General features: G+C 40.7%; 2 protein-coding genes across 2 annotated transcripts; both read right to left on the bottom strand.

Annotated features, from left to right (window-relative positions):
- On the bottom strand, nt 1-23,936 carry LOC120544431 (SH2 domain-containing protein 4A-like). Its single transcript, XM_039778164.1, is given in 9 exon segments — nt 1-1,269; nt 1,271-1,320; nt 7,451-7,733; nt 9,394-9,432; nt 10,460-10,562; nt 10,748-10,892; nt 14,321-14,891; nt 15,585-15,739; nt 23,257-23,936. Coding segments are annotated over 7 exon segments (975 nt in total). The 5' UTR covers nt 14,508-14,891; nt 15,585-15,739; nt 23,257-23,936; the 3' UTR covers nt 1-1,101.
- On the bottom strand, nt 17,641-26,880 carry puraa (purine-rich element binding protein Aa). Its single transcript, XM_039778166.1, has 2 exons — nt 26,693-26,880; nt 17,641-21,927 (listed from the first exon to the last, which is right to left on the bottom strand). The coding sequence occupies exon 2, from the start codon at nt 21,844-21,846 to the stop codon at nt 20,989-20,991; it is 858 nt and encodes a 285-aa protein (XP_039634100.1). The 5' UTR covers nt 21,847-21,927; nt 26,693-26,880; the 3' UTR covers nt 17,641-20,988.
- Nucleotides 26,881-27,916: the final 1,036 nt, after the last annotated feature.

Here is a 27,916-nt window from a genome sequence, read left to right as displayed (position 1 = left end):
TTTTAAGAGTAGGTGTACAAGTTACACAATTTTATTGTTTCTTTGATTGCACCATACAAACTTGAAATCAAAGATAAAAATGTTTAATTTTACAAGTGAGCATCGTAGTAATGTTAAACATCCCATTACAAAACATATTTCCCCCTATAGAAAATGTAAAAATGTACAACCGCACATATCTAGAATAGTACTGAAAAAAATGCAGAAGAGTAACACTGGATTATTTGGCATCAACTGTCTAACTTGATCCACTGGGAGTGACAGACGATGAATTTGGCACTGTCATTGGTCCACAACAGGTCACAGTGAAGCTCCTGCCAGGTGGCAGAGGGAGACATACATTGCATTGTGACAAATAAACAACCTTAGAGTATTCCCAAAGAGGAGACAGCAAGATGAAGGAGGACCCTACTGTGCCTTATTCCACCTCATTATGCCTGCCCATGCCCATTCTGTTGTCACTCGTGTATCTGCATATGCGCTCATGCAAACTGTCTCATAAGAAACAATGCAAAAAAAATTCAAACAAAATTCAGAATGTTAACACATCTCCACCACAAGCAGAAAAACAGTCAGACTAAATTCCACAGATTTTCATTCTAGATCACTGCTGAAAACTGTAAACAAAAAAACCCCCCAAAATCCTCAGATTCTGTTTGGGTCTGGTCATAAGTAATACAAATAATGTCAATGGTAACAATATTGTGTTTATAGGGTTTATGAATTGGACAAGAAATTGTGTGTTCACACAGCCCTGCCAAAGCATCAACACCAAGTGAATAAATGTGATAGTCATCAATTCCCTGGAAAAATACATATACATTGCATTCAATTGCTTTGGAATTTCTTTCCCACAAAGAGTGTTTACAGTACTGCAGCATCCAATAATAAAATAAAACCATTACATTCAAGCATTTCCATTGCTGGGTTTAGGAGTGACAGCAACATTGTGAACATTACCATGTTCTTCTTTTCCACCTTTGGGAATTAACCCACTGGCTGAAGCTCCAAATTAGGGGCCTGACGTTGTCCAGTGTGTCTTTATTTGAATCACTGGGATGCTTGAAGCTTGGTGGGCGTCTCTGCATCAGTGTGTGAGGATTACCTGACAGTAGGTGTGGTCGTTAGACGCAAGTGGCTAGGCTTGGTGGGGAGAGGAGGCTTGATGCTGCGAGAGGGGGTCTGTGTGGGGGTTGTAGTGCTTTCGGCACTGAAGGTTTTCATCAGCTGAGCTACCCGGCCGCCCTCGCGAGTTGGTGTGCTCCTGATGACCGGCCTGCACCAAGGCAGCCCTCCGAGATGCTTCTGATGCACCAATATCTGAGAAAAGAGATTGTCAGATTTCCTTAAGAGTTCTAACATATGGGTGACAACCTGACTGACATACACACAGCGGTGATTCATTTTGATACTTTATTTATGTATTTATTTTAAAAAGTAAAAAAAATATATATATTGAAATTTGGAGTGTATATTTCGAATATTTCAAAATTGGCTCAAAATTAATCATTTAAAAACTCAAAATTCAAAAATACCATCTGCAGAATCTTTACCAAAATGTATTTAAACCTTTTTGCGTACTTTTATTTGTCAGTGCATTTGCAGTTTCCTTGTTTTAAGTGCTACTCTCTGCATCTGCCATACACTGCACGGTCATGAAATAAACTCTTCTTTTTAACTTCCTTTTTTAGTACATAACCATTGCTTAATATGAATTTTCTCTTATTTTTCTCCTCGTTGTGTATTATTAGGGGTTTTTTTCTGGGCTGTGCCTGTCTTCAAGCCAGGACCTTGTTTACTGTAAACTACAGCGGTTCGTGTCTTGTTGCAGCTGGAAACACAACACCTTTTGGGATCATGAGAACATAAAATCCAGGTGAAAATCAGTTTAAAACCATAAACAATGAGAGTTACAAAAGCAGCAATCCAGTCTTCACACACCAGCCGATAATTTCCTCTCTCCAAATACTGCGCCTACATTTTTCCTCACTATTTTCTACCTGCTTTTTTCTCCTTTTCATTCGCCTCCCTTTATCCCACTCTGGTTGAGCAGAGGTCATCCTCAGTGGAAGTATAGTAGGGACACAGCTGGGTGTAGTTGGTGTGTGCATGCGTTCGTGCGTGTGTGTGTGTTCGTGCAAGTGTGTGTGTGTGTGTGTGTGTGTGTGTGTGTGTGTGTGTGTGTGCGTGCATGCACGCTTGCTGAGGTACTGTGTTTGGAAGAGGGTGTAATTGAGGGAGGAATGGAGGGAACAGGAGTAATGGAGGGGAGGGAGGGCCACAGGGACGGCAATGGAGAGCAGACAGACGCTGCTCAGACACCAGAAGGCTTGAGGAGCCACATATTTTTAGCGTCATCCCCGGGGGACAGAGATATGTGAGAGCGCCCGTGTGCACGGCTACAAACGCACACAAGCTCTCTCTCTCTCACACACAGACACACACACACACAACACACACACACAAAATGAAGTGAAAACATGCACAAGCGTACACACAGTTTCTAACAGTTGAATTTCAAAAGACACACATACATTCTTATGTTACACTCAGGTCCGTGAACGCTCACACACACATAACACAAACGTGCATCTTCGCACTGCCATCCTGCTCATGATCACGCATGTATGTAGCCATCTTGGACTAACAACACGGCAAAGAACATAATCACACACATGGGCACAGAGGTAGGGTACAGCCAAAACCACACAGGCACTCCCAGGGCCAGGAAACCTTAAAGCTCCTGATTTCTCGCAGGCATGAGAGTGGGTACCTAAAGTTGCCTTTAAGCTTGTATTATTGTTTATTTTTGTTTACTCTCCTCGCTCTCACTCTCTCTCCCTGTGGCTCTAACACCTCCCTCCACCTTTCTCTTCATCTTCCTCTCCCCCTGCCTTGCCCTGCCTTCCTCTGCCCCCTGACCCGCAGTTCCTGTGTTAATGTCCTCTCGCCGCACTGCGTGGGCTTGCCTCTGATTGTCTCGTTGTGTTGTGTGGTCACCACGGAAACCCTGGATAGGCTCCAGCAATTGAGGCTGACACACATTCAGGCACGCACCGAGCACACATGCAGTTAAACTCAGAGATACGCACAAACACAGACACAGGCACATACACACTCATGGCCAGAGAGTTTTTTAAGCTCAGAGCCTTGGTGCAGGTCTGAGCTGAATGCTTAATAGAGAGACAGAGAGATAGAAAGAGAAGGAGAGGAAGAATTTGTGTTATGTGCATGGACTGAAATAGCTAGGCCTAATACAAATATACATATATATTGTATGTATGTATTTTTGTATATATTATTTATATTGAAGCAAAACCCTAATACCCTCCCACAGGTAACCTGACTAACCTGTCTAAACACACCCAAAAAATGCTGAAACCCCATGCCTTTCTGCCTGAAACTGCCCAGCAGCTGCACTCTTCGCCCTGTCAGCAGAAACAGTCATTAAAGCTACCTGCAAAAACACACAAACGCATTAAATCACTCGTCAACAGTGATTAATCTCCCATTGGGCATTGGAACGCCACTCCTTACATCTCAGTCCAGCTCGTAAATGTACAGCAGGAGGACAAAGAGGGGGGGGGAGGGGGCGGAAGCAGTGTCACTGACCAGGCTAGCACAAAAATTAAAGACCAATCTATCTCTTTAAAGACCTCCACGTCTCTGGCAGAAAGAGAGGAGGGGGGGGGGCTCGGGTGAGGAGGTGGGGGGCAGAAGTGGGGCAGAGGGCAGAATTCCCGAGCAGCATGTCTGTGGACTGAAGGGCAGGGAGGAGAGGAGGGGTGTGTGTGTGTGTGTGTGTGTGTGTGTGTGTGTGTGTGTGTGTGTGTGTGTGTGTGTGTGTGTGTGTGTGTGTAGCAAGCAGGGGGGGTTGCCCTCCTGTATGGGGGCTGGGGCCCCTGTCACTTATCAGCTCTGGCTGAGCGTCGCCCAGGGCTAGAGTCGGGAAGCAGCGCAGGAATGTGTGTCCTTCCCTCCGAAGGTGAAGACAGAGGAGAGGAAAGCCGACCGACAGACAGAGAAGGGTTTATAAACACATGCATACACATATGAACACACATCGCCAGCTGCTGGAAATTTATGCACTTTCATGCTCACGCACATTATGTGAAAATCATATGACACGTTAACACACTTTACACGCTCGCTCCCTAAACCTAAAATACCTTATAATATGTCCCTCCTCTTTAGTTTTTATGCAGATGACACGTACCTTTAACATAGCATCAAGTTATTGGTTAGCCTCATCAGTTTCAGTTTTTACAGATTTTAAAAGGAAAAATACCCAGTTTTTTTTAGAAGGAGTAGATTGGTTTATACTGATTTTCAGCCAGATTTTGTACGCCCTCTGCCCCAAACAGTTATGTTTCCTGCTGAGGGAGGACACAGATCATTGCACTTTGCAGAAAATTAGGTCCTCTTGTGACCTGACAGCACAGAGGATGCTTCAGGTAATAGACACTGAAGATAAAAATGGCGAAAGAGGGATTAGTCATTATTAGCAATTCATTTTCATTAATTAAATTAACATTATTTCTGTTAAATGCCATTTTTTTGACAACACTAAAAATTACAAAGGAAATTAATAAATTAATCAGATTAACTCTATCCAACCCCAAAATCCCTCTAACTCTTTCCTGACATTTGACAGCTACATCTTCATCATCGTTACTTTCAATGTGGTACTATGTTTTATGATGTCCTATCTGGTTTAAGCAAAGCATTATTAGTTTTCTCATGGCATTCAATCAACTTCTTGAACTTCTCAAGTGTTATACTCTGTAGGTCAGAACATGTTTAGTCCAGCTCCAGTGGGTACATGCAACTACAATGAGTGTCACTAAAGCAGATTATTAAGTTCATCTTCTACAAGTGTTGTGTGGGCCACAGTCTCTGCTCACAGGATGCAGGAATCCCTGTCATTACCCACATTCAAAAGAAAACAGCTGAGGCATGAGCCTTATCCTAATCGGCCTCCTCCTCTCCTTTGGAATAAGCTTCCTGCCATTGTCAAGGACAGACACTCTGTCAGGATTTTTTGTCCACAGTCAAGACACATTTATTCTGCACTGTGTTCAGCCCACCTCTAACTCCCACCAAACCAGCTGTTCCTATCCCTTTCTTTTCCTTTTGCCTACATTTGTCTATTATTTGCTGCCCTGGCATTGCTCACTGGTCTCATATCCAGCCACCAATGTGGGTGCAGGCACGCGCGCGCACACACACACAAACACGCACGCACGCACGCACGCACGCACGCACGCACGCACGCATGCAACCATGATTTATTGGAATTGTATCTTTAGTTTCTTCTTTATAACTAGGTTTTAGTCATGTGTGTTCTATAAAACTGTTCTTGGTACAATTGATAAATCACCCTGAAAGTACTGAGCTCACTGCACATGCATCCACATACAGATGTCTTACATGACGGTATTAAGAGCAGAAATTCCCTACTATTTAATTATGATATTCCATGTTCAGTCCAGTCTAGTTCAGTCAATATCTGCAAACAATACTTCCAGGATTTCACCTCTTGGTGTACAATATTAAGAGCTTGTTAGCTCTCTTGTTTCTGGCTTGGAAGAGATTTGCCGGGCCCCCAAAATCTACAATAAACTTCCAGGAATGTTCAAAAGGAACCAGACACCAAAGAGAGGGAGAAAGTCAACGTTTTTAGGGTTGATCATTTTGCCCGTGTAGACACAAGATTTAACAGACACTGTTGTGTCTGTTAAAGATTTTAAAGATGTATCTAATTCTGCATTCATTTCAAACCAGACTAGTTAAGCATGGCATTGACCCAGCAAACCATGCACAATCAGTGTTCAAGGGAATAACAAAAAGGGCTCCTGCAGATGGACCAGGGTTGCTATGTATGTTTCATTCTGTCTTTCTGTGTGTGTGTATACTGTTTTGTATTATTATTTATCAGCCACATAAGAGAATATGATAGTTTTGACATTTTACTCTCCCACAAAACATTCAAATACTGAAGAAGTCTTCCGTTGCACTTAAGCTTCTCTGTTGATTCGTATCTGAAACCACTCAATGTCTTCCCAGAGGAACAGTTGCAGTGTGAATGTGCTGTAGGATGTACATTTTTCCAGCAGAGGGACCTTATGGAGATCAGATTTTCTATCCAACTGGACTTTTTTTCAAAGTATCATTGTTTTCCACTAGATGGTGCTAATTTCACTCTTTCATTACTAATGTTTTCTAAATAACTGGGTCACTGTATGGTGAATGAGTGGTCAATTCATGAAATTGGGTGCTGTGTTCAGACAGAAAGCTTGGGAATCACAATGATAATTCAAACAAGAAGTAATCTGTGCAACATACTGTAAGACGCAATGACAATTATATTATTTTAAATTAAATTATTATTGTTATCATTATATAACTATAAATGATATTATTCATATCGAGGCCTAAGATATGAAGAAAAAGATCCTTCCTATCTACACAATGAGCATCTGCATGGACAAAGGCAGAGATTTGCAATACCATAGACCATACATCAGACCCAAAAGACAGATACAGTATCCCACTGGTTTGTGTAAAATGCTTGCGTGCATTACAAAGTTCCAGTTGTTACTGGTTTAATAACGACAAAAGGCTGCCAAATAGCACAAACAACATTGTGTAAACTCTTAAACTCTTGTGTGTCTCTTGGCTTAAACAATGTGTGCAATCCACAACATATGACCTTCTTTTCACATACTTTTCACATACTGATAAAAAGTGAATGTAGGGTCTCATATAATATCAGTCTGTCCTCTAGCACCATCATTTTTCTGGTTATATGAACAATGCACCTCAACAAAGCTAGTGCTTATTGACGATTCCGCTGCTAACATGCGCCCTTGACAAAAGGGAAGCCAAACGAGCAGGTGTGTGTTGGCGATGTGGTACCACAACACAAATCCCAGTCATAGAAGCTTTTTTCCCCCTCTAGGCTGGCCTCTTTTGACTCTGCCAGTCCATAAAGATTCCAGCAGGCTGAGGCACTATTTGGCGTGCTCTTTAGGTTTGGAAAAATAAATCCTTTTTTCGTGCTGCAGCACTGAGAAACCTGTCTAGTATGAACTTTGTTCAGACTGGTTCTGTTCAGCTCTCTGCAGCCATTATTGCTCACAGAGAAGAAGCAGTGGAAAGGGGTTCTTTTGTGGTGATTGCCATGTAAGCTAGTTGCAATAATGTAGCCTCAATTTCTAACCCACATCTGTGTTCAGTCTTTCTCCGTAATATAACATCTGACTAAAAAACATAACAGAAGTTATAGAGTAAGATTCACGGATATCCAAATTTCAGGAATACCTGCGTTAGCTGTGTATCCATTATGTCATCATGATGGTGATGTTTGTGTATATCTCTTGGTTAGTCAGCAAGTGAAAGACTGTGGGGAATGGAACCGTCATGTAAGTGTGATGCTATGTTCACTCACCTTTCCCACCCTGTGATTCCTGGGGCTTGTGAGGTTCCTGTGAGTGCAGGCCACCTTTGGTTGTTCCAGAGTCTATTTTGACAGCGCTGCTGGGGGAAGGGGATTGTGCATCGGTGGCCAGCCTCAGATTTGCCAGGCCAGGTCTCGTGTTGACAGAGCCTGGTGCTGCATTTGCAGAAGATGGTCTCACATTGACAGGGCTAGCTCTCATGGGAGGCCTGGAGCAGATGGAGGACTGGGGAACTGACTTCTCCTCAGTCGCACTGGCTGACTTCGACTCAGGCTGCAAAGGGAAGGGTGACAAAAGAGGACAGAAGAGCGCGATCAGTGTTGACAGCTAATTCACATACAGTGGAATTACTGTCATGTTTGATTAAATCATTGGAAAAATGATTCACCAAATTACAGCTCTCCAATGACTACACTGCGCCACAATGAAACACATAGAACTATGACCACTGATTAAGAAGTAAAGGATGTGTGGAGTAAAAATTATAAGGCGTCTTGGAAATCAAGCAGCCTCGCTAATCTTCCTTCCTGATCTAAGGCTGTCTTAATCAACAATCTCACTCTCTTCTCCTCTCTCAGGCCGACTCCTTACCGCTCTAAATCAACTGGAGAAAACCTGCAGCAGGACTAGCAACAGCCACTAATACATCTGCAGCACCAAACCAGCCTCTTTCCCGTTTCCAGAAACAAATCACTCTACCTACAAACAAGACATTCAACAGAATAATGAATCTTGTAAAGGTAGGCTCAGGCTGTTAGACCGGCCAGACCTCCTAAGGCATGGATGGTCATTGCCACATCAGTCTGGGTTGCCCAGAGATGTGTTTGGGCCTGTAAAATTATGGTATCTATCTATATATATATATATATATATATATATATATATATATATATATATATATATATATATATATATATATATATATATATATATATATATATATATATATACAGTATATATATATATATATATATATATATATATATACAGTATACATAAGAAGTGAGGAGAGACATCTCCTTCTGTGGCAAAGAGGAGGGAAAAACGGATAACCGAGGAGAGCTCACGCGCCCAAACCTCAAGAGACTATCCCACAATCCCATCCATCTGCGACTGACGCATTCTCTATCTCTGGCGTTTTAATTCCCCGATCAAGTTCACCAACCATCTGTTCTAGGGCAGTCCAGAAATCCTGCCTTGTCTGTGATTCAGCTGTTCTTGCAGCGCGTGTCACCTGCACACCCACACCCACACATTTGCGTGCACATAAACACAGAAAGAGAAAGAAAGCGAGGGGAGATGGAGCGCACACTCCCCAGACAACCCAAGGCTGGAGCGATGATGGAGCCAGTGGGAGGACAGTTCAGTTCAGCTGTTCCCCGGAGAGAGCTGCGAGGGGTGCAGCAGCTCAGACGAGCGGGAGCACAGAGAAGGAGAATGCTGGGAGAAAGCTGATCTGCAAAGAGGCTGGGAGTGAGGGGACAGCTGGCCTAACCACTATTTCCTGTAGCTCACAGAGGGTGGGACTGCCATGAAAAGACACATAGGCACACTAAAGCCACATTTCAGCCAAGAGCTGAGGAGTGGATTGCTATACTGTTCGTCAAATCTTGCTGCGATATATGTGTTTTAAAATGTGTTTTTTAGTGCAGAAGACACTAGAAAGTAAACTGTTCTTTGCTTTATAAACCACTGAGAATGTATACTAAGAGCAGTAAAAATATGTTAAATGCTAAAACTGGATTGCAGCAGCATCTATACAGAAAAACCTACAATTACTTTAATTCACAAATACGTTGTCTGCTGCTGGAGGTGATGAATGCTCACTCACTGACACCTGTGGGTTTAACAAAGACATTACACGAGTGTTACAGGCCATGATGCAACCCCAGAGCACAGAGCTCAATTAGAGCAGGCAGATGCTTCAACTCACCGGCAGAGGGAGTAACGTGCTCGTCTCCCCACACTTCCCCTGTTGGGAGAGACAGTGCCATGTTAGATGATACTAGAGGCGACACGTCATCCTCCTTAACTTTGAGTCAGTTCAGTACTTGAATGAGCAGGGAAGAACAGAGCAAGAGTTTAAGAGTTAAGTAAGAGTTAATCATATCAAATATTGCAAAACGTATTTTAGAAACATATATGTGCTGTGGGTGTGGTAATGGGACTGCAGGAAAATCATTCTGGCTGGGATGCTTATATTTCCACTGAGTGAGCAGTTTGCAGCTTTAGCTCAGAGAACCATCGTGGTCAGGCCAGATGAGACCCCGCTCTGGCTCAGTGTGTGCAAGGTTGCCATGACAATGCAGCAAATCTCTTATAACGTGAAAAAGGAGTCCTACCATCCATCCAACCACCCACACACACACACACACACACACACACACACACACACACACACACACACACACACACACACACACACACACACACACACACACAGTTTGTCTGACTGACCAGTGATTCTATATATCTATTCTATTTATATCAGCTTTTTTTTATATCTTTACGTTCATATACAGGTTTGTTTGATGAAATAATAAAGAGGCCAGAAGACATATTTTTATTTTATTTTATTTTTATGTATAGGAATATGTTGTAAGATTTCACTTTCTATGCATAGGCCTATTTAGTGCTTATGAATTTAGTGTATATGAATACAGGCCTAAATATGAGTTGATATAAATAAGAATATTTATAGTAATATGTCTGCATTAAAAATATTGTTAGTTTTACTTTCATGATTTCAATATAATTTGTTTTTTTTTTGTTTTAAGTGTCTTATCTGTTGTCATGTTTATTGATTTGTGTGAACCCCAGCATGAGCAGCTCTGTAGTACAGCAGTTCTGTATCAGCTAATGGGGATCCTAATAAAATCCTAAAATCCTAATCCTAGACAGTAGTTTCACATGAAATCATTTTTGTTCCCCAGCTTGAAAATCATTACGACGGACAACATGATTTGGTTTCTTAGGGCCACAGACAAACAGCTACACACCTTTAAATTCAGTGAAATTCCAGGTTGTGTTTCAGGAGGAAGGTTCTCTCTCTCAGTTCTGACAGGTTCTGTGGTTTTTCTGCTCTTCAAGATGGTTTGGTGGCTGCAAAACATAATCAGACCACGCCATATCAGGATAAAGTTTACAACAAAAAAAACTGATAATCCTTCAAATCACAGTCTGTAAACAACACTGAAACACTAATAGATACTTCCATGTTACATGCTGTTCACTGCCTGTAATCTAACAAATAACCCTGTCTGTGTTAAATTACAAAAGTATATTACTTTGCATTGTTCTGAAGACTCTGCGCCTTCTTTTCTCCAAGTCCTGAGCAGATGAATTTGGAGCTCAGCTCATCCACCTCCCCGATCACAATGACCGCCACATCTCCATCCCGGCCGAGAAGCCAGCTCACATTCTTGCTGTTGGCTGGAGGACACACACACACACACACACACACACACACACACACACACACACACACACACACACAATAAGAGTTAGTTGGCTATTGAAACACTGAGCATGAAAATGTTTATAAATGTAAATTATGCAAAGATCCTTTACTCAAAGAGGGGCTAAAGAAACGAGAAAATAAAAAAACACAATATCATATTTTTTTAAGGAAAATACATTGAAATCAAACTTAATAAAAGAAAGATTTTTGAAGTAATGTGTGCCATCTAGGAATTTGACCAACATTTGTAGTTTTATCCAAATACTACTTTCCTGCCTACTAGGGGTGTTAAAATGAATAATTGCATCGTGATGCAGACCTAGACGATTCTGCATCAATGAGGTGACAGACCACAATCGGTTAGTGCCTACTGATGTTACTTGTTGATTTTTCCGTCGCTGCTTTTTTTGTTTTTGCCTTTTGTCTGTTGTGTTCAGACTCACCATTCAGAAAGTGTCTTTTTTAGGAGCAGATATCCAGATATGGAATCGTTGACAGGATAATTGTAATCAAATCGAATCGTGAGACCAGTGAAGATTTACACCCTTACTGCCTACATTCTCTGACCTTTTCAGGATATTGAAAGTCATAATTTGTAAACAATTATTTTGAGGACCCCCTCGAAATCGGATGATACATCTCAAGGGGTTTATCCTAATAAACAAATTTGAACAAATACTGTATAGATAAATATTTCAGGTCTCTCATATAAATCACTTGTAGCTCTGTTCGTTCTGAGATAAAATTGTCAACTTCCTCACCAGTGTATCTGATAAATTGAGGTTGCTGTTTTCGTTTATAGACCGACAGGAGCAACAGCTGGTGGGGCCCAAGAAGCAGATCACAAATGCATGAGACAGGACTTTCATATGGATGATATAAGCTGAGCTGACAGGGGAAAACCCTGCCCTTGTTTTTGTATAACTATACTTGTGAGGTATATATTTCATTTACTGTTTGTCATTCCCTAATCTGAACTAATTCTGACATGAAACCAAACTTTTAAACCTAATCCCAGTTCCTAACCCTAAAATACCAATACATGAGATGTGTTGTTACACTCTCTTTATTTGTCTATATTTGGGAGGACTTTGAATCCACACGAGCACAAGCGTGCAAGCACAATAGGGCACACACACTTTCACGACAAACAGCAACGTCACTGCTTTGTGACTAATGTGGGAAAGTATAAAGTTACTTTAGTTTGTTGAGTTAAAACAGGACAACATACTTTCATAGTGAACTGGTTTTGCCAGCCTGCCCTGTTGGTCGTATTGTAGCAGGGCATACCAGGATGACTATGAATAAACAGGCGTCAGAGCATACCTTGGTAAACAAGTTATCAGCCCAATCTGGCAGCTACAATCACAACACTATTGTCAGGTGAGACGAATCCTGTCAGCTGAGTAAAGAGACATTTTGAAGATTAATTGTGTTGGCATAGGTCATGGGTCCTTTCTGTAATAAACAATGTTAAGACACTGTTTCAAATGTACTTCCATATCTTAAGAACAAAGCCAAGGTGACTAATCTGAAAAAAGTTTAGTCACAGAAACTCTTCACTGAGCTGTGTCTCTGTCTCAAACGAATCTCACCAGTCTGCATATACCATAAACACGTGGACACAAACACGTCAGCATATAGTCAGAGTCAACGCCAGCTTAACCACAGCAAAAGTCCCATGAACAAACTCAGCATGAACAAACTCAGCATGTGAGCCCACAAGGCTAGCCAGATCAAATCTAACTCTCTCTTTGTTTTTCAACACACATACATTTCCTGCACACTTCCTGTTTCGCTCCCTGCTAATTGTGTGAGAGATTGAGTGTTGACTCACTTCCTATTTTTACACAGAAACACAAACTAGCCACCATTTCCTCTGCGCTGTAGACGAGGGCAGCCCGTGTGGAGAAGAGTTGTGACCACGTGATCTCAGCCTGCAGTCTCCATCCAGCCTCCTAAGGACAGCTGCATTGGTCATTAAGAGATAGAAAGAGTACTGTTCTCTCACTCTGCACCACAGTTGATAGTAAGTGCTTTGTTATGAGCCAAGACAAGACAGATCACATTACGATGTCACTCAGAGTTAATGCACCAACTGCAGCGTGCTTTTAATTAGCTTTAAGTCATATTCAAGTGGGATTTTAGCAACTGCTGTATCCCTCCAAACGTCATCTACAGTAGTGATCCTTCTTTGGAATATAAAAACAGAACACTGTTATGTCAGAGTCATTACACAACCCATTTGTCATAGTAGTACTTGCTACCACCAAAGAGAAAATGCAGACGGGCAAGATTCTGTAGTATGCATCAAACCAGTTTCAGGACAGCCTTTTGAGTTTCTGGTTATGTTGTTTTGTTGATTGCTGCATGTATTCTGTTGAGTCCAACTGTCACTTTTAAGCGGTAGGCAGTTCCTGATAAACCCATTTACTTTTTACACTGCTTCTGCATTTCACCCCTTGCTGACATTTTTTTTAAAACTTGTCATCTCTGTCTATCTAGTTTCCATCAAACGCACATTCCAGATATGAGTGACACCTCTGACCCACTGAATATTCTTCTCTGTCGCTCTTAGGCTTACCCTGTATGGTGTGACTGGGAACAAAATGATCTAAGTGAGAGCCCGAGAGCAAAACTATGTGCGTGTGAACACATACACACACACTGCCACCTACTTTACATTCACCATTATGTAAATATCTATCATAACAGCACATCTTAAAACACTATTAATACATGCCTCTTATAGTACCCTCATTTCAGGGTGAATATTATTTTCCCATGACATGTACTTTACTTGTGTAAATGTTAACATCACTTGATATCATCTGTGAGTGTGATGTCAACATTAATCCACCAACATCATCAATCTGTCGTAATTGTTTAGGACTTCAGATATAAATAGAACTTCATGTAAGTGAAGTATAAATGATCTTTGGTTTCTGTCTGTGTATCATGCTGCATTACATACACATTAATGTGGAGCAGCTGGTGTTTGTTAGCCCAAGTTTGTATTTCAGGAAACTTTTAACTTGCCAAATGGACTTCAGGTAAACGCTGTGCCTGTCTTGGCAAACAGCTGTTGAGGTGTTGAGGTGACAGTATACACAAGCTACAGCAGTGACAGTACATCCAGCAGCAAAGGATATCTGTCATAGCCAATGCACACATGCTTCTGCAGTGCTTTGCAACTGTCAGGTAATTCACAGCAAACATCTTGACTAAAAGGATTGAGAATGTAAGCCTTAAAAAGGGGGGCAGATGGTTTCTGTGAAAAGCTTTGTTTAAAAGCACGACAGTCAGTATGCTTGAAAAACTAGAAGCTGCACCATGTTGCAGCAGCTAAACAGGAAGAAGAAAAGTTCACAAAGGTATTGATGTGTTGTAGCATGGTTACCTTGTTTTGGCTTTGTTCGCTTGCACTCGGCGTCCCCCCCTTCTCTCTCTACTTTCTCCTCCCGTTCTTTCCAGCGCCGCACCTGCTCCTGGCGCATCTTCAGGAACAGAGTCTTTTTCTGGTCCTCATTAAGAGCATTCAGCACATCAGGGTCGATGTACATGTCCTTTAAAATCTGCTGCAGCATGCTGGCGGCTGAATGGTGGGTTAACTTGGTACCACCTGGCAAAGCGGTCGGAGGTGCTGTCGTTTGGCCAGCAGCTTCTTGAGGTAAACAATGTTGGTTTATCGCCTCATGTCATCAGAAAAAGACTTTCATGGCTTCTTTAATTCTAAAATCCCTCTTATTGAGCCACAGAAATTCGTCTTCATAAATAAAGGTGGATGCTCATCCTCCCACACACACTTATGTGCATAAGGTACAATCTCACACGCGCACACACACACACGCGCGCCCACACACATACACACACACACAAAACCCTGTTTCCTTTCTGTGTTGTGCTGACAGTTTCCCTACCCTACAAATATGTCAGTTTCCTTTGTCTTTGGAGGTCATCATTGGCACAATCTACAAGAAGAAAACAGAAAACACTTGAAACATTTGGAAGAATATGTTGTGCCCTATAGATTGTACATTTTTCTCAATGTCCTATATATTTCTTGATCCCACCTTTGCCATATTCTTAAACGTTTCCTTTTTCTTCCAGTCATTCCTTTACTGTTTCAGTTGGTATCTTGTCCCTCCCTACGTTAACACGGAAGAGCCCAAACCCTGTTTCTAAGCTGACTGTAGCCCAAAATGGGTGGAGATTCTAAAGGAATGGGACGGTTTCTGTCATCAGTGGCCCTCCTCCCCCTCCCCACCACACATCCCTTCCCAAACCCATGTTCCTTTCTCCCCCAAACTCCCACGAGATAGCGGCTCCATTTTAACATTGTCAGTTTCTAAGAGAAAAAACAACAGGGTCATAGCCCAGGACAGCATGAGCCGGTTTCTCTAACAAGGGGATTGCAATGGACTCCTCCAATCACTGTGGGTAGTTAAACAATGGCTTCCACATAAGCAGCACTTGGAGGGAAAGAAAGCTTGTCTCAGACTGAAAACTATCACACTGGTGAAATACACATTGGTGTCTACTAATCACATTGTAGGGTGCAGAGAAGGGAACCCAGGGAAAGGGGGGAAGTGAACAGAAAAAGTAAGGGATATAAAAAAAAAAGGGAGCTGTAAGAGAAGGGTAGAATTTGCTGAAGTACTCACAGTAGGATGTAGACAGCCGCTCCACAGCAGAGTATGCTAACTAAGCTGAGAGAGTCAGAGCGCCTGTGGGTCCTCCTTGTCTTTGTGTGTATGACTGGGCTGATGACATCACAGCATTCCATAATCTCCCTCCCTCTCTCTCACTCTCTCTCTGTCTTTATTTAAAAAAAAGGGGAAGAGAGCAATTTAGGAAGTTGACCTCCCACATAAAAGAACTTTTAAAGAGTTTAAAGAAATTTTAAATGAAAGGGCGTAAAATCCTTAAACTAATCTTTCAAGCTCATTTTGCCATTACTGCTGTAACAGTGCATGTAAAAATAAAGGTTGTACAACACTCTTGAATAGGCATAACCTACATTTTTTTAATTTCCTGTAGTTTTAACATACGCCTACATATACTTGATAATTATAACACATTCTGCACCCACGCCTTCTTGTATCTTCTTCCTTTAAACAATAAGTTTATACTTAAGAAATTTTCATGACGGATGTCTTACTAATAATGCCAGGTACTGTGACATTTAAATCATGAGCTCAGGTGGTGTAAATGGTACGTTTGGTTCAAGGACCTTTTATTTTCAGCAATGTTAAAACAATAAAACATAAATAGTGGGCTTAATTGTATGTAGTGATTCTAAAGTTATGTACATATCCTATGCAAGTAGAAGCCCTGCTAAACTGTAAATGTGCCCTGTAACATTTGTCTGTTGTTAATTTTACCAAATTGAAGCCAAAGGCAACTTTCTTCTTCTTCCATCTCCTCCTCTTCCTTCTGTTTCCGAGTCTATCATTTATAGGTAAAGAGCATCCTCTAGTGGCCAAAACCAGAGAAGCCTCATATGAATTACGTCACCACCAAAACCAACCTGCTTCACCATAGAGCAGTAAATTACAAAGATGAATAAAAATGGATGTTAAAAATGAAGGAAGCATTTCCAAACATATGCAGAAAAGCTCAGCAACACCCCAGCACAAATAAATATACATGCACGAACACAAAAGGTAAGAAGTGGCTGGATGTTGTAGGGTACATTGTAGCAGGCCATTCATTGCACATTGCTGTCAAGGAGTGCTCAGGTGATAATTACCATTATGCAGTAGCAATACAATATGCATTTGATCAAGTAGTTCTTTCTCTGCTAGCACTAAGGCAGCTGGACCAGACTAAACCTGTAATATCAGTCTTCCCTAGCAGCATTCCTGTGAAAATGAGCTTCATTGTAGCATGACTGACAAACTCACAGATGAAAATAAAAGGAGTTATGTAGCCTTTCATCAATACATTGTACATTCACAAAGATAGTCTTGGTTAGACTTAGTACAATTCATCACCAGCTGTGATGCGTTGCACTTGTGCTTCCAAAGCTGTGATGACCTAAACCGATCTCTTGGATGAAGAGCAAACTCAGAGAGTGAGTTGGCATCTGGGCTGGAGTCCATCTCAATTTAGCACATCCCCTTTGGTTCTTTCACCCTTCCTCCTGGCCAGCAGGGGGGCCAAGAGGCTGAGAGACCATCGACTTCACAACATGCCTTTGAGCATGTCCAGACCCTGCACTCTGACCTCCCTGGAGAATTAGTGTTTGTGGTGGTGGGACATAAGAACTTAACTCATCCTTATATTAAGGATAGATGGTCTGGCAACATCTCCCTGTCATAGAAACTCGGCCATGATTTTAGAGGCAGAAATAACACTGAGGCTGCTGAGGGATAATGCAGTTTTAACATCTTCTACATCACACCATTGCATTAATATGCATTTAACCAGAAAGCTAACTTGTGACTAGAAATCCATCGAACTTGTAAATAGCTATTAACTGAAAAGTATTAATTAAAAAACGTTGTAACCTGCTTTTCTTTTAATCACTGTAGCAGTATGGCAAACCTCAAAACCCATATCAGAGGGAGAAAAAAATAAGTTATTAGCAACCACAAAAAAGTCATGCAGGTTGTGTTGGGTTGATTAATAAGCTCTTGTTTCTTTAGTGTTATATGAGAAGTAAAGCTCTTAGAACAGCCATCGTTGCATACAGATGATCACAAATAGCAGTCGGGATGAATAGAGAACAAAGTAATGCTTTATTTTACAGCCTGGTATTATACATACATTACTAATGTAGACATGAGTCATCAGTAACTTGCCATTGCAAAGTTTGCATTTTAAAGGCTGTAAAATTAAGCTTTAGTAATTAGCATCATTGTAAATGTAGAGTCAGACATTGTGGACAACACTACATCAAAATTAAACAAACATACTTTTCATCAGTGATCTGTAGACATCTTGGGAAGGTTTTTTTCTCTTGAACAAGAAATGAAACAGAAAAAACATACATTTTGAATGTAGATTTTCCCTCATTGGGTAAATTAAATTTATTTATTTTTAATTTGTCAAATGTACATAAATTATATTTAATGCATCAAAACCAAATGAGCAAATCAAATACTTCATCTTTAAAAAAAGAAAAAGAAAAGAAAATAAGAGATAACGACATTCTTTTTTGAGATCATTTTAAACAAGTATTGGTCAGGCATTTAATTAACCTGGGAAAGCAAAGTGCTACACACAACAACCACTGAAGACAGTTCACCATACACTTTAATGAGAATTGGACTGAAGCACCTTTTCTTAGCTTAAAGCTAAAATGGAGATTTCACTGTTTTTTTAAGTTTTCCTATTCACAAAAACTCCATCGTGTGTTTAGTCTACCTTCAACAACCCATACGCCAAGTTTACCCTTTCCTAAAGAGAGGCATACTTGCAGTGACATTGTTCTATTTCAAGTTAAAGTACTATGTGAACTGCTTGACCCAACAGGCTGCTAAGACCTTGGTTTACTATATTTTACTCCAAGATGGAGATTTGAGTGCAAATAAAGGCATACAACTCCTTCATGAGAAATAAACATGGAATTCAGTCACATGCTTTCAAATAGTAATCATATATTTAATTGATATACATATATTGCCACCATTGGCACATACGATATTGCACACAGTGATGAAATGTTGCACAGAAAAAAAATAGATATTTTTTGTGGGCGAAAACATTCCAAAATTACAAATAATGTGGAATAACGCTGAAAAGGTAAAACAAAAAACAAAACAAGACATGCTTGTTGCTCCCCATTAATTGAGCGACTTACAACTTACACATAACTACCCAAGCCAAAGAACGAGCATTTCAAAGGGGGGCTTTCCAACAAGAATGTATATCATTTCAGGTGACTACCGATGTTCCCAATCAGCCCCTGCTCTCCCAGCTAATGCGCTTGGCCAGTGAAGAGCCAACTCTTCTGCATCATCTTGCATCTAGGTGACCACCCCCTTCCATGTTTACATGTAGGCCGATACCTGGATGGCTGGGGAATGGGCATGGCAATGAAGTTAGGAAAGATGGGAGGTAGCAGAAAAAAAGTTAAGAATTCTGCTCCAAATTTTTCTTAAGAGTTTGTAACAAACCCGTTTAGCACCACGAGTCGTGCGCTAGCACAAAAGGGGGCTGAGACACAAAAATGGAAGAGAGAGGAAACTAACAAAAAGAAGCCAAACTGCGATCCAAAGCACCAGGCCAGCGTGTAAGCATGCGGAGTGTGTAAGGCACCAGGTTGTTTATATGCTGAAGAGGATGCTCCCAATCAGGTATAATTTAGGCTATACCAGAGGCTCCAAAAATAGGTGGTCAAGGACTGTCTAGTTTGCTGGTTTCCAGTCAATCTAAACATGGGAGCAATCATTTAATTCAATGCTGAGGTAAATATGACATTATCTGATTGTTGTCAGTTTCTCTGAAGTTTACTGACAGTGTTTATAAAACTGCTATCACACATCTATGAGATGCGACTGAGCTGGTTTAGAACCAGTTGTTTTCCGTGTGGCAGCCCAAATATTTACAATTAGACCAAAATAGAATCTCATCACCCCCGGTTAGATATTTGGGATTACAAATCTGAAGTGGAGCTATGAGGATGTGTCCAAAGTAGCCCCACTGAACTTCACACCTTCCGATCTTAAACTTGTAGGGATGGGCAAATCCATTGACACGCTACTGGAAGTTCACCAGCAGGTGAATGGAACCCTCTTCACCTTGGCTTGTCCCGTGCTCCTCAGTGGCCCTTCTCATAGGGTGATGATGATATTTTGATTACTGTTCGCAAGGTCGCTCCTTTTACAATCGTGCTTTGAAACAACTTCCGTTGCAACTACACCAAGCATTTGGATGGAAATCACTCGGTACTCAAAGTTGAGATTCGTACACTACAGGCAGATAAAGATACATATGGAAGGGTCCTTGAGCCAATATTTTGGGAGACCAACGAAATCTGTCTTAGTGCAGATGAGCATGCAGCAACAGCACTCCTTGGCACCATTTGGACTTTTATGACTGAACAAGATCACAAAATGTTTCAGATGTACTAACCAATAATGCTCTTCTGAATTTTGCATCTTTTTTTCAGACCACTAAGCCAATCAGCACAGTATGTGTAGGGAGTTGTCTTGTTAAGTAATCTGCAATTCAGGCCATTTGCTACATGTTGTCACTGCATTTCCTCTATCGATTACACATTTAGTACCTTTAAAATGAACACATTGCATTAACAACGAGACACAAAGGTAGTCTATAATATATCCATCTGCATGGCAACAATTTCAACTGAAACAAAATTACAATATTAATATTTCTTTGAATGCCTCTGGCAAACGTCACCATGTCAAGATCCATTGACCAGTTCAATATATTTGATTTGTATGCAATGCATATTGCACGACAAATAGAGCACTTATTTCATTTGATGAAAATGCTTATATGTTCCTTTTATACTGCATGACATCTAACCAGTTTTCGAAGCAGGCCTAGCCCTCATATGATTTATGTGTAAACACATCTGTACTCACAGGTAAAAGGTAAATAGGATGGCAAGTACATGTGACAACCTTTTACACAGTTTTTGAATTTTGGTTTTAAAAATTTAAATATCTGATTTGTGCTGAAGTCATTAGCTTGAAAAGGAAACTGTTTTTCCTCGGTGCTCGGAATTTGAACATTGCAAACATTTTTTTTTTTTACAATAGCTTTAACTGGTACAAAAGTTTTCTGTTAATAAGGGAAATAAACACTCAGTTCAATATTGTTTGTCAAGTAGGAAACAATGTTCAAATATAATGTTATTACTTTGTTTAGCAGCCTGTTACTGTATTAATGGTGGATAAGTGGGATAACATCCAGCGATGAGACAACATGTCATAACTGTCAGGTTGTGGAGGTTTCTTATATTGTGGGTGATGCTCCCTTGGAGTTAAACCATTACAGTTAAATCTTTAGATTTCTTTCTTTATACAGTAGAGTTTTTAATTATATTTCTCTTGTTATTTTCATTACTCTTGCATGTTTTTTTTGCTATCTACATCAATCCTCGTCTCCATCGTCCGCCTGCATCTCCTCTTGTTGCTGCATCTCGCATGCCCTTTTCTCCCGCTGTTTCTCCTGGATCTTCTTCATCTCCTCGGCATATTTAGAGAAAGTAATCCCAAATTTGGACCACACTTTGTAGGGCACCGTAATTGAGTTGCGGTACGTTGGCTTCACCTCGCTTACCCTCATGAACACACCATACTTATTGGATCCGACGTCGAAGAAAAACCGTTTGTTGTCCACAGTCAATGATGATCCTTCTGGCAACTCTGCAGGTTCGTCCTCTACACCGTAATCGTCAATAAGTTTAGCCAAAGCGTCACGAAACTCAATAAGTCCCTGGGCAGGCAAAGCAATCGTCTGGCCTTGCGTGGATCCCAAACCGGGCCCCCGGTTAACGGTCTGTCGAATCCTCAGAAACCGTCCCCTCTGGTTCTCTTTCAGATCCATATAGTATTTCCGATTTTCTCGGACCAAGAACTCGCTTTTGAGTGCTCGCCTGGGTTCGTCTTGTACCAGCGCCGGGTTGCTCGGACCCAGCTGGGCATAATGTTCGATGAAGTCCCCCAAGTAGTCACGGAACTCGACCGCCACAGACATGGAGAGAGTGAGGCGGCTCTTGTTTCCACCGGCCCCGACTTCTGCTATCTTCAAGAAGCGGCCTTTCGCGTTCTGCTTAACGTCCAAATAGAAGCGTTTGTTTTGGATGTCAACCCGCTTCGACGCCAGCTCTTGTGTCTCATGCTGGAGCCCGGAAGCCGAGCCCGCCCCTCCTGTCGCTGGGTTCACGGGACCGAAGCCTGGGCCCGTGGCTGCTCCTCCCTGCTCACTACCACTGTCTCTGTCCGCCATGATGCTGCCTGCCTGCCTTCTCCCTCTGTCTGCTGCAAAGCCACGGTCAGCCACAGCAAACGAAAGGAACTCTCGCGAGATCTACAGAGGTATAAAAAGGCGAGGGGGGGAATCGTTAAAATTCAGAGCGAGGACGCATAGGTAGTTTTCTCCCACAATGTGTAGGCATGAACTGTCACTTCTATCGAAAACGAAACCAACGGTTGAGAAATGAGAAATGTATCTTTCGCAGTCTGGTTAAGAAACAGCCTCTGATAAGGACGGTGTTGTTGCTGCCTGGAAAGACCCTAGCTTGCCCTCTGTTTCAAAGTAAGAGGAGAAAATACGTATCTTTCCATAGCACTGTGGCCTACATCACAAGTGTCTCTGCAAACGTTTAATGTAGGCCTACAAACGATTAATTAGTTTTGCTAACTTAACACAAACACATTTCTGCTTAATGGACCTAAGTGTGAGAATGTTGTGTACGGATACAACGTTGGGCCAAACTCACTTAAAATCCAATCATAAGAAATCCTGTCAAGGCAATCAGATCCCTCAAGTAATTCTTAATCATTCGTGCCCTAAGCAATTCATTACGGCTCATCACCCAATAAAATATAAAAAAAATATATATATATATTTAACAGCACTGTATTAGTAAGCTACTAATGCAATAACATGAGTGAATTATTCTTTTGCCCACTACCAGCCCTGTAGCCTACAGCCAATGGATCCATAGGTCTGGCTTTAACTCGACAATTTTAACCTTCAACTTAAGCCTAACATATGCCTACATATAATTTGTCAACTATGTATTTCAAAACGCACTCATGTGGATTAAGTAGCCCTATCCTGTTTATTTTCAATAAATACATTAAAAGTTGTTCTCTTCAAACATGCAGCACAGTAGGCTACTTGCATGTCGGGAAAAGGGCCTTTTAACCCATGGCAGTGGTTTTAGGAACAACATTTAGGGATGAAACGCTTAAGCCTACCTCAACACATTATGTCAACTAGTTGATGTCATGATAGCATAGATTGCCTCCACGTCTAGATTAAAAGCGATACAAATAGGCCTACCCATCTTTGAGGTTTGAAAAAGAACAGATAAACCTGGTGAGTAGGCCTATTCTTCCTTCAGTTAACTGTAGTGATCAGCTTGAACTCATTTGAGAAGCAATATTTTCACAGAGAATTTTTTTTATTTTTATCAAAACGTCAATAAGACACTTTTAAAACAACTCCATCCGTATACTCACTAGGTCTATTGTCCAAACATATCGCCCAATTATATAACATTATCTGTGCCTATAGCCTACGCTTGCAGCAGTGTGTGCCTGCAGCACACGAGAAACACAAATGGAATAATAGCATTATTTTTTAATCTTTGGCCTTGGGGCGACCATCAAGTCAAGTTATTTCCGTTACCTCTAAAGTCATCTGATTTATGACTTCAGTCCACATCTTCTAGTCAGGAGACTATTTTCAATGTGGCCTCACCAGGTGTCCAGGCTTGGTCTGAGCGTTGTGTTGCAGTAGAGTGGCTAAGATGCTAATAGGCCCACCACTTCTTCATTGTTAAGTAGCACACTGTCCAGGCCAACTGCATGCTGCCATCACATTTAACAACAAGTGATATTAATTGTGTCAGATTTGCTTTTTTTCTACAGCAGCACATCTGCAAATAATACCCATAATTTGCTTTGCTCTTATTGTGTAGGCTAGTTTGTAGGCTACAGCATAGACTGTTATTGTATGAAAAAAACAAAACATGCACATGTTTAAATGTGGGCCTACACATTCATGGGCTATCAACATTTTAACACAAATTAATAGGCTACATACAACATTTATCTTTTAATGGTCATTTGTGAAAACACTGTTCCCATACTGGCGATACTTTCTCCACAGTATTTCATCTTCTTTGTTGTCCACCTGGAAGCAAATTTCATTGTGCAGACTTTTCACTTGAGAAATCTATATGCTACAGAGGCCTTTTTCTTTAGCCTACATTCGTTTGTGCCAATTTGCTAATATGTATGAATTTATGAGCGTTTTAATATTTCTCTCAAACAACTTTGGCATTCCTGGCAAATTATAAGGACATGAAAAATAAACCTATTGTATTTAAAAAAAAAAAAAAAAAAAAACGCTGAAAGAATGACGAGTGATGAATGAATGATGAGTTTTATATAAGCAATCAAAATAATAAACCAGTAATTTGTTTGCATGTTAAAAACGAACTCAGTATAGTATATTTTTTATAATTCAATCTGGCCTTTAGGGATCATAATTTCAGTCAATAAAGTCGAATAAAAATATTCAGGACGAGAGAAAGAATGTCACGTGTATTTTACGCCTATTGTGAAACAGCTATATGAATATCCAGCAGCCTACAGACGCAGAATCTCATTTTAATCCACGCACGCCTTCTCCACTTTTAGGTCGATATATCTTGGAGACTCTTTTTGTGCGTAATAAAAGCGTTAAATGTTGATGTGCGCCGACGCCTGTACTCCTCAAAGTAAAAAGGATGGGCAGCAGCTGAACTCTTTAAATTAGACGTGCATTCAAAATTCGTTCAGTCAATAGGCATATTTATTATGCACTTCACATCTTCAAAGGTTGAGCATTGGTCCTTAACATTTTATTTAGCTTAAAACAAGTCGATTGTTATACTAATGATGGATGGGCAAATTCTGTAATGACCTCCGCCTAGGAGTTAATAGTTTCTTGGTGCAGTATGTTTATCTGTTTGTCAGTAGGATCACGGAAAACTGGCCCGAAACTTGGTGGGAGTGGATTTGCCTTGGCGAAGGTCTGCGCTCTCCGACTGCTCTTCTAGTTAGATCTGTGATCCGCATTTTTAGGTTTTGTGAGTTTAATGTTTAAACATGCATCATATTTTATTTTTCTTCTTAAAAAATAAAATAAATCTACCACATTGACAGACTTGTTATGAATAAATAAGAAACGTGGACATTTCCTCAGTGTAGGCGTCCTACAGGCTTGAGGCCTGCGTTGAGTTATAGGCCTACATGTAAAGGAAGAATAACCCAGAAACTAAAACACCTGAAATCTGTTTACATTTTATATAATTTATACTCCACTCCTACTAGACACGTATAACGGAGTATTGTCACACGGGGACATATTAAGACATTTATATTTATAATGATTTTAAAGGCCTCTGTCAAATGTTGCTTTGCACATGTAGCCTAGGCTATGTAAATAAATTCTAAATACTGAATAACCTTTTGTAAATAATAAAACTTTCCGCAATTCATTAAGTATAGGACTGACATCATCCTAAAGTTAATTAACCAAATAATATGAAATGGACAAGTATAGATTGTGATATTGAGTCAGAATGTCAAAGGTGAAGTAGCCTAATTATTTTCGGTATTATGAGGCAAAAGCAATTACAAGTAATACAAAATATTATATTTGATTAGTATAATATTAAAACAGATTATTGATAATAACAACCATGAGCCTTAAAACGCTGTAATAAACATGCTAAGAAATATGCTTAAGTGACGTTCATTTTATTGAAAAAAAGTAGTCTAAAATAACGTTTGGGCCAAAACATTAAGCTGCTTATTTAGTTCTACCTTCATGTGAGTCGACGTGAGCATGCCGGCCTAAAGAAGTTACAGTGCCCTTTAGCTTATTTTCTCTTTCTTAACTTTCATATTGAACCTTAATAAGTTTAGATTTTCATTCGGATATGCCCTGCAAAGGTCTCCTGATCGCCTCCACAGAAATCATCACCAAAATCTAGTAGGCCTACTAATGTTTGGGGAAGTCAACATTTAGTAAATTATTGGTGATCTTTATAAGACAAACCAGCATTTGAGTAAGCAAAAATGAATTTAAACTAAATAAATAATGAAAAGGGCAGGGCAATTTATATACCTTTTATTTCATTCTGATGTTCAGAATGAGGTAGGCCTACAGAGGCTTTTTATGCTGGAACGTGTGCATGCTAGCCGTTTGGTGGTTTATCCTCGTGAACTTTCCTTTCCCAAGCTTTTCATTCTTTAATTTATTTATATTGTTATTGTTAAAGCAAAGCAAAGCTGGCCTCACTCTTTTGTGACGTGCTCTTTTGTTTTAGTTTTTTTGAACCAGGTATGGGATAACAAGAATCTGGATGCATGCACAGGTAGGCCTAAGTAATTCCTATATTATTTTCCTAGTGAAAGTCAAACGAGGATGTCTTGTTGTTTTGGTGTAATCCTTTTCTATGTACCCTGCCTAAAATGGAATATCCTTTTCCTCCTGGGGCCTCAATTGCCCATAAAAAATGGAATTGTATCCAACTTTCTAATCCAAAACCTCACCATGGGACATGTTGCATTTGTGTCTAATTTACTTACCTAATAGGCTATAGGCCCTGTCTCTGTGCCGTGGTTTCTCAGATGCTCCGACAGACCACAAACAACCTGTCTAATAAGCCATCATCAATGACTAGGCTACTTGGCCTATTTTTCAGACCGATTTGTAATCATGAATATGAATCAGTAAAATCAGTTGTGCTTGGATGCCGGTGCCACGTCCAACTCAGATTTCAGCCTCAAAGAAGGTGTCGTCGCAGTTTGTAAAAGGCAGCCGCTGTGATCACCTCACAAAGTTTTGCCCTACATCCCAACACCGGAATGCAGTGGCGCTGCTCCAAATGCAGCTCCATTATTATTTCAGACGCACGGCCGTATGCTGTAGATTATGCTTCTGTAAAATCTGCGAAGCAATGACATATGCTTGGATGCACGTTAGGACACTTAAATGCTGCAGGACAGTAACAATCTAGATGACATGTAAATAAAGCGTCATTCCAACCAAGCGAGATCCCATAACCTACCTTACACCGCTTGGTCTGAAGTGGGGAGCGCCTTAAAGCCTCGACGGTGTGCAGCAGAAGACGAGACAAGGAAAACAAGACACATGTGAATGCGCATGGAGGCCTTTATGACGCCACAGCGGACTGCTTCTGCTTGCTTCACAAGATGGACAAGAAACGGCGAGTCGTGGCACGGAGAGCGACACACGCACAACTTCAACGCCGCACGCTTCACCTCTGATGTCAACACGCACTGTGGGAACTCAGATGGCATACGCCTCCTCTTGGTGCTATTGAGGAATTGCAGCTTTGCCTTCTGATGGTAACAGGTAGGGCAACAGTTTGTGCAACTGTAATAGAGAGGGCAGTGTCTAAATAAGTTAGTGAGCATGACTGTCAACACGTTCAATTTGGGGTCGATATTATGACGTGTCTCACTCTGCATGGTTGAATCTTTCAGGGAATGAGTGTTACACCATGTGCTCCATTCTCTGATGATGTTACAAGTGTTGTTTAAAAGCACATGGACAGTTAGTGTTACAGTAAACAGGGCTTCAGTTCACACAGTAATACATGATTGTATGGTATACCGTCTCTTACATCAGCAATATAGGCCTAATCTAGAGGGCTTGCTGAATTTCAGCACCACGGAGAGCAGCCAGGTCTGTGTCAGGTCTGCAGGACATGCGCATAAATGAAAACACAAAATGTGTCTGTGTGGGTGTATTTCATGAATTTATTTTCTATTTTAATACATTTGCTGTTTTATGTAGCCTACAGCATTTACAGCAAGTGTGCTAAATTGCTCTAAATACATTGTGGTCAGCAGATGTCGCTCTTTGTGGATACTGTCAGTACAACATCCTGTATCCGCATTCTGATTGGCATTTAGGCTAAACCAAATTTTTTTTTTTTTTTATTATAACCATAACTTGACCTAAATATTGCCATTGATGATAGTCAAACGTGTTAATATTCCAGTGTTAAATATTTTTTCTTAGTTAGATCTAATCATGTGTCAAAGTGCTCCTTTTATAGTGCTATCATGTGAACACGTCACATTAAGCTATATTAAAAACAGAAAAGCATACTTTTATTTAATTTTCTCCTAAGGTGATTAAAATGTTTTTTTTTTTTCCTTTGCTTTGGACCCGAATATTGCAGCTGTTTTAGCTGTATGGATTTTATGCGATGCTTCAACATCAGTTTTTTTAGAGGCAGAGCAGCGAATGTGACCTGAATGCA

Source organism: Perca fluviatilis, chromosome 16 (genome assembly GCF_010015445.1).
Source record: "Perca fluviatilis chromosome 16, GENO_Pfluv_1.0, whole genome shotgun sequence".
In the NCBI taxonomy this organism is placed as follows: Eukaryota; Metazoa; Chordata; class Actinopteri; order Perciformes; family Percidae; genus Perca; species Perca fluviatilis.
The sequence above is the reverse complement of the archived record's forward strand: the minus strand, read 5'-3'. Positions and strand labels throughout refer to the sequence as shown.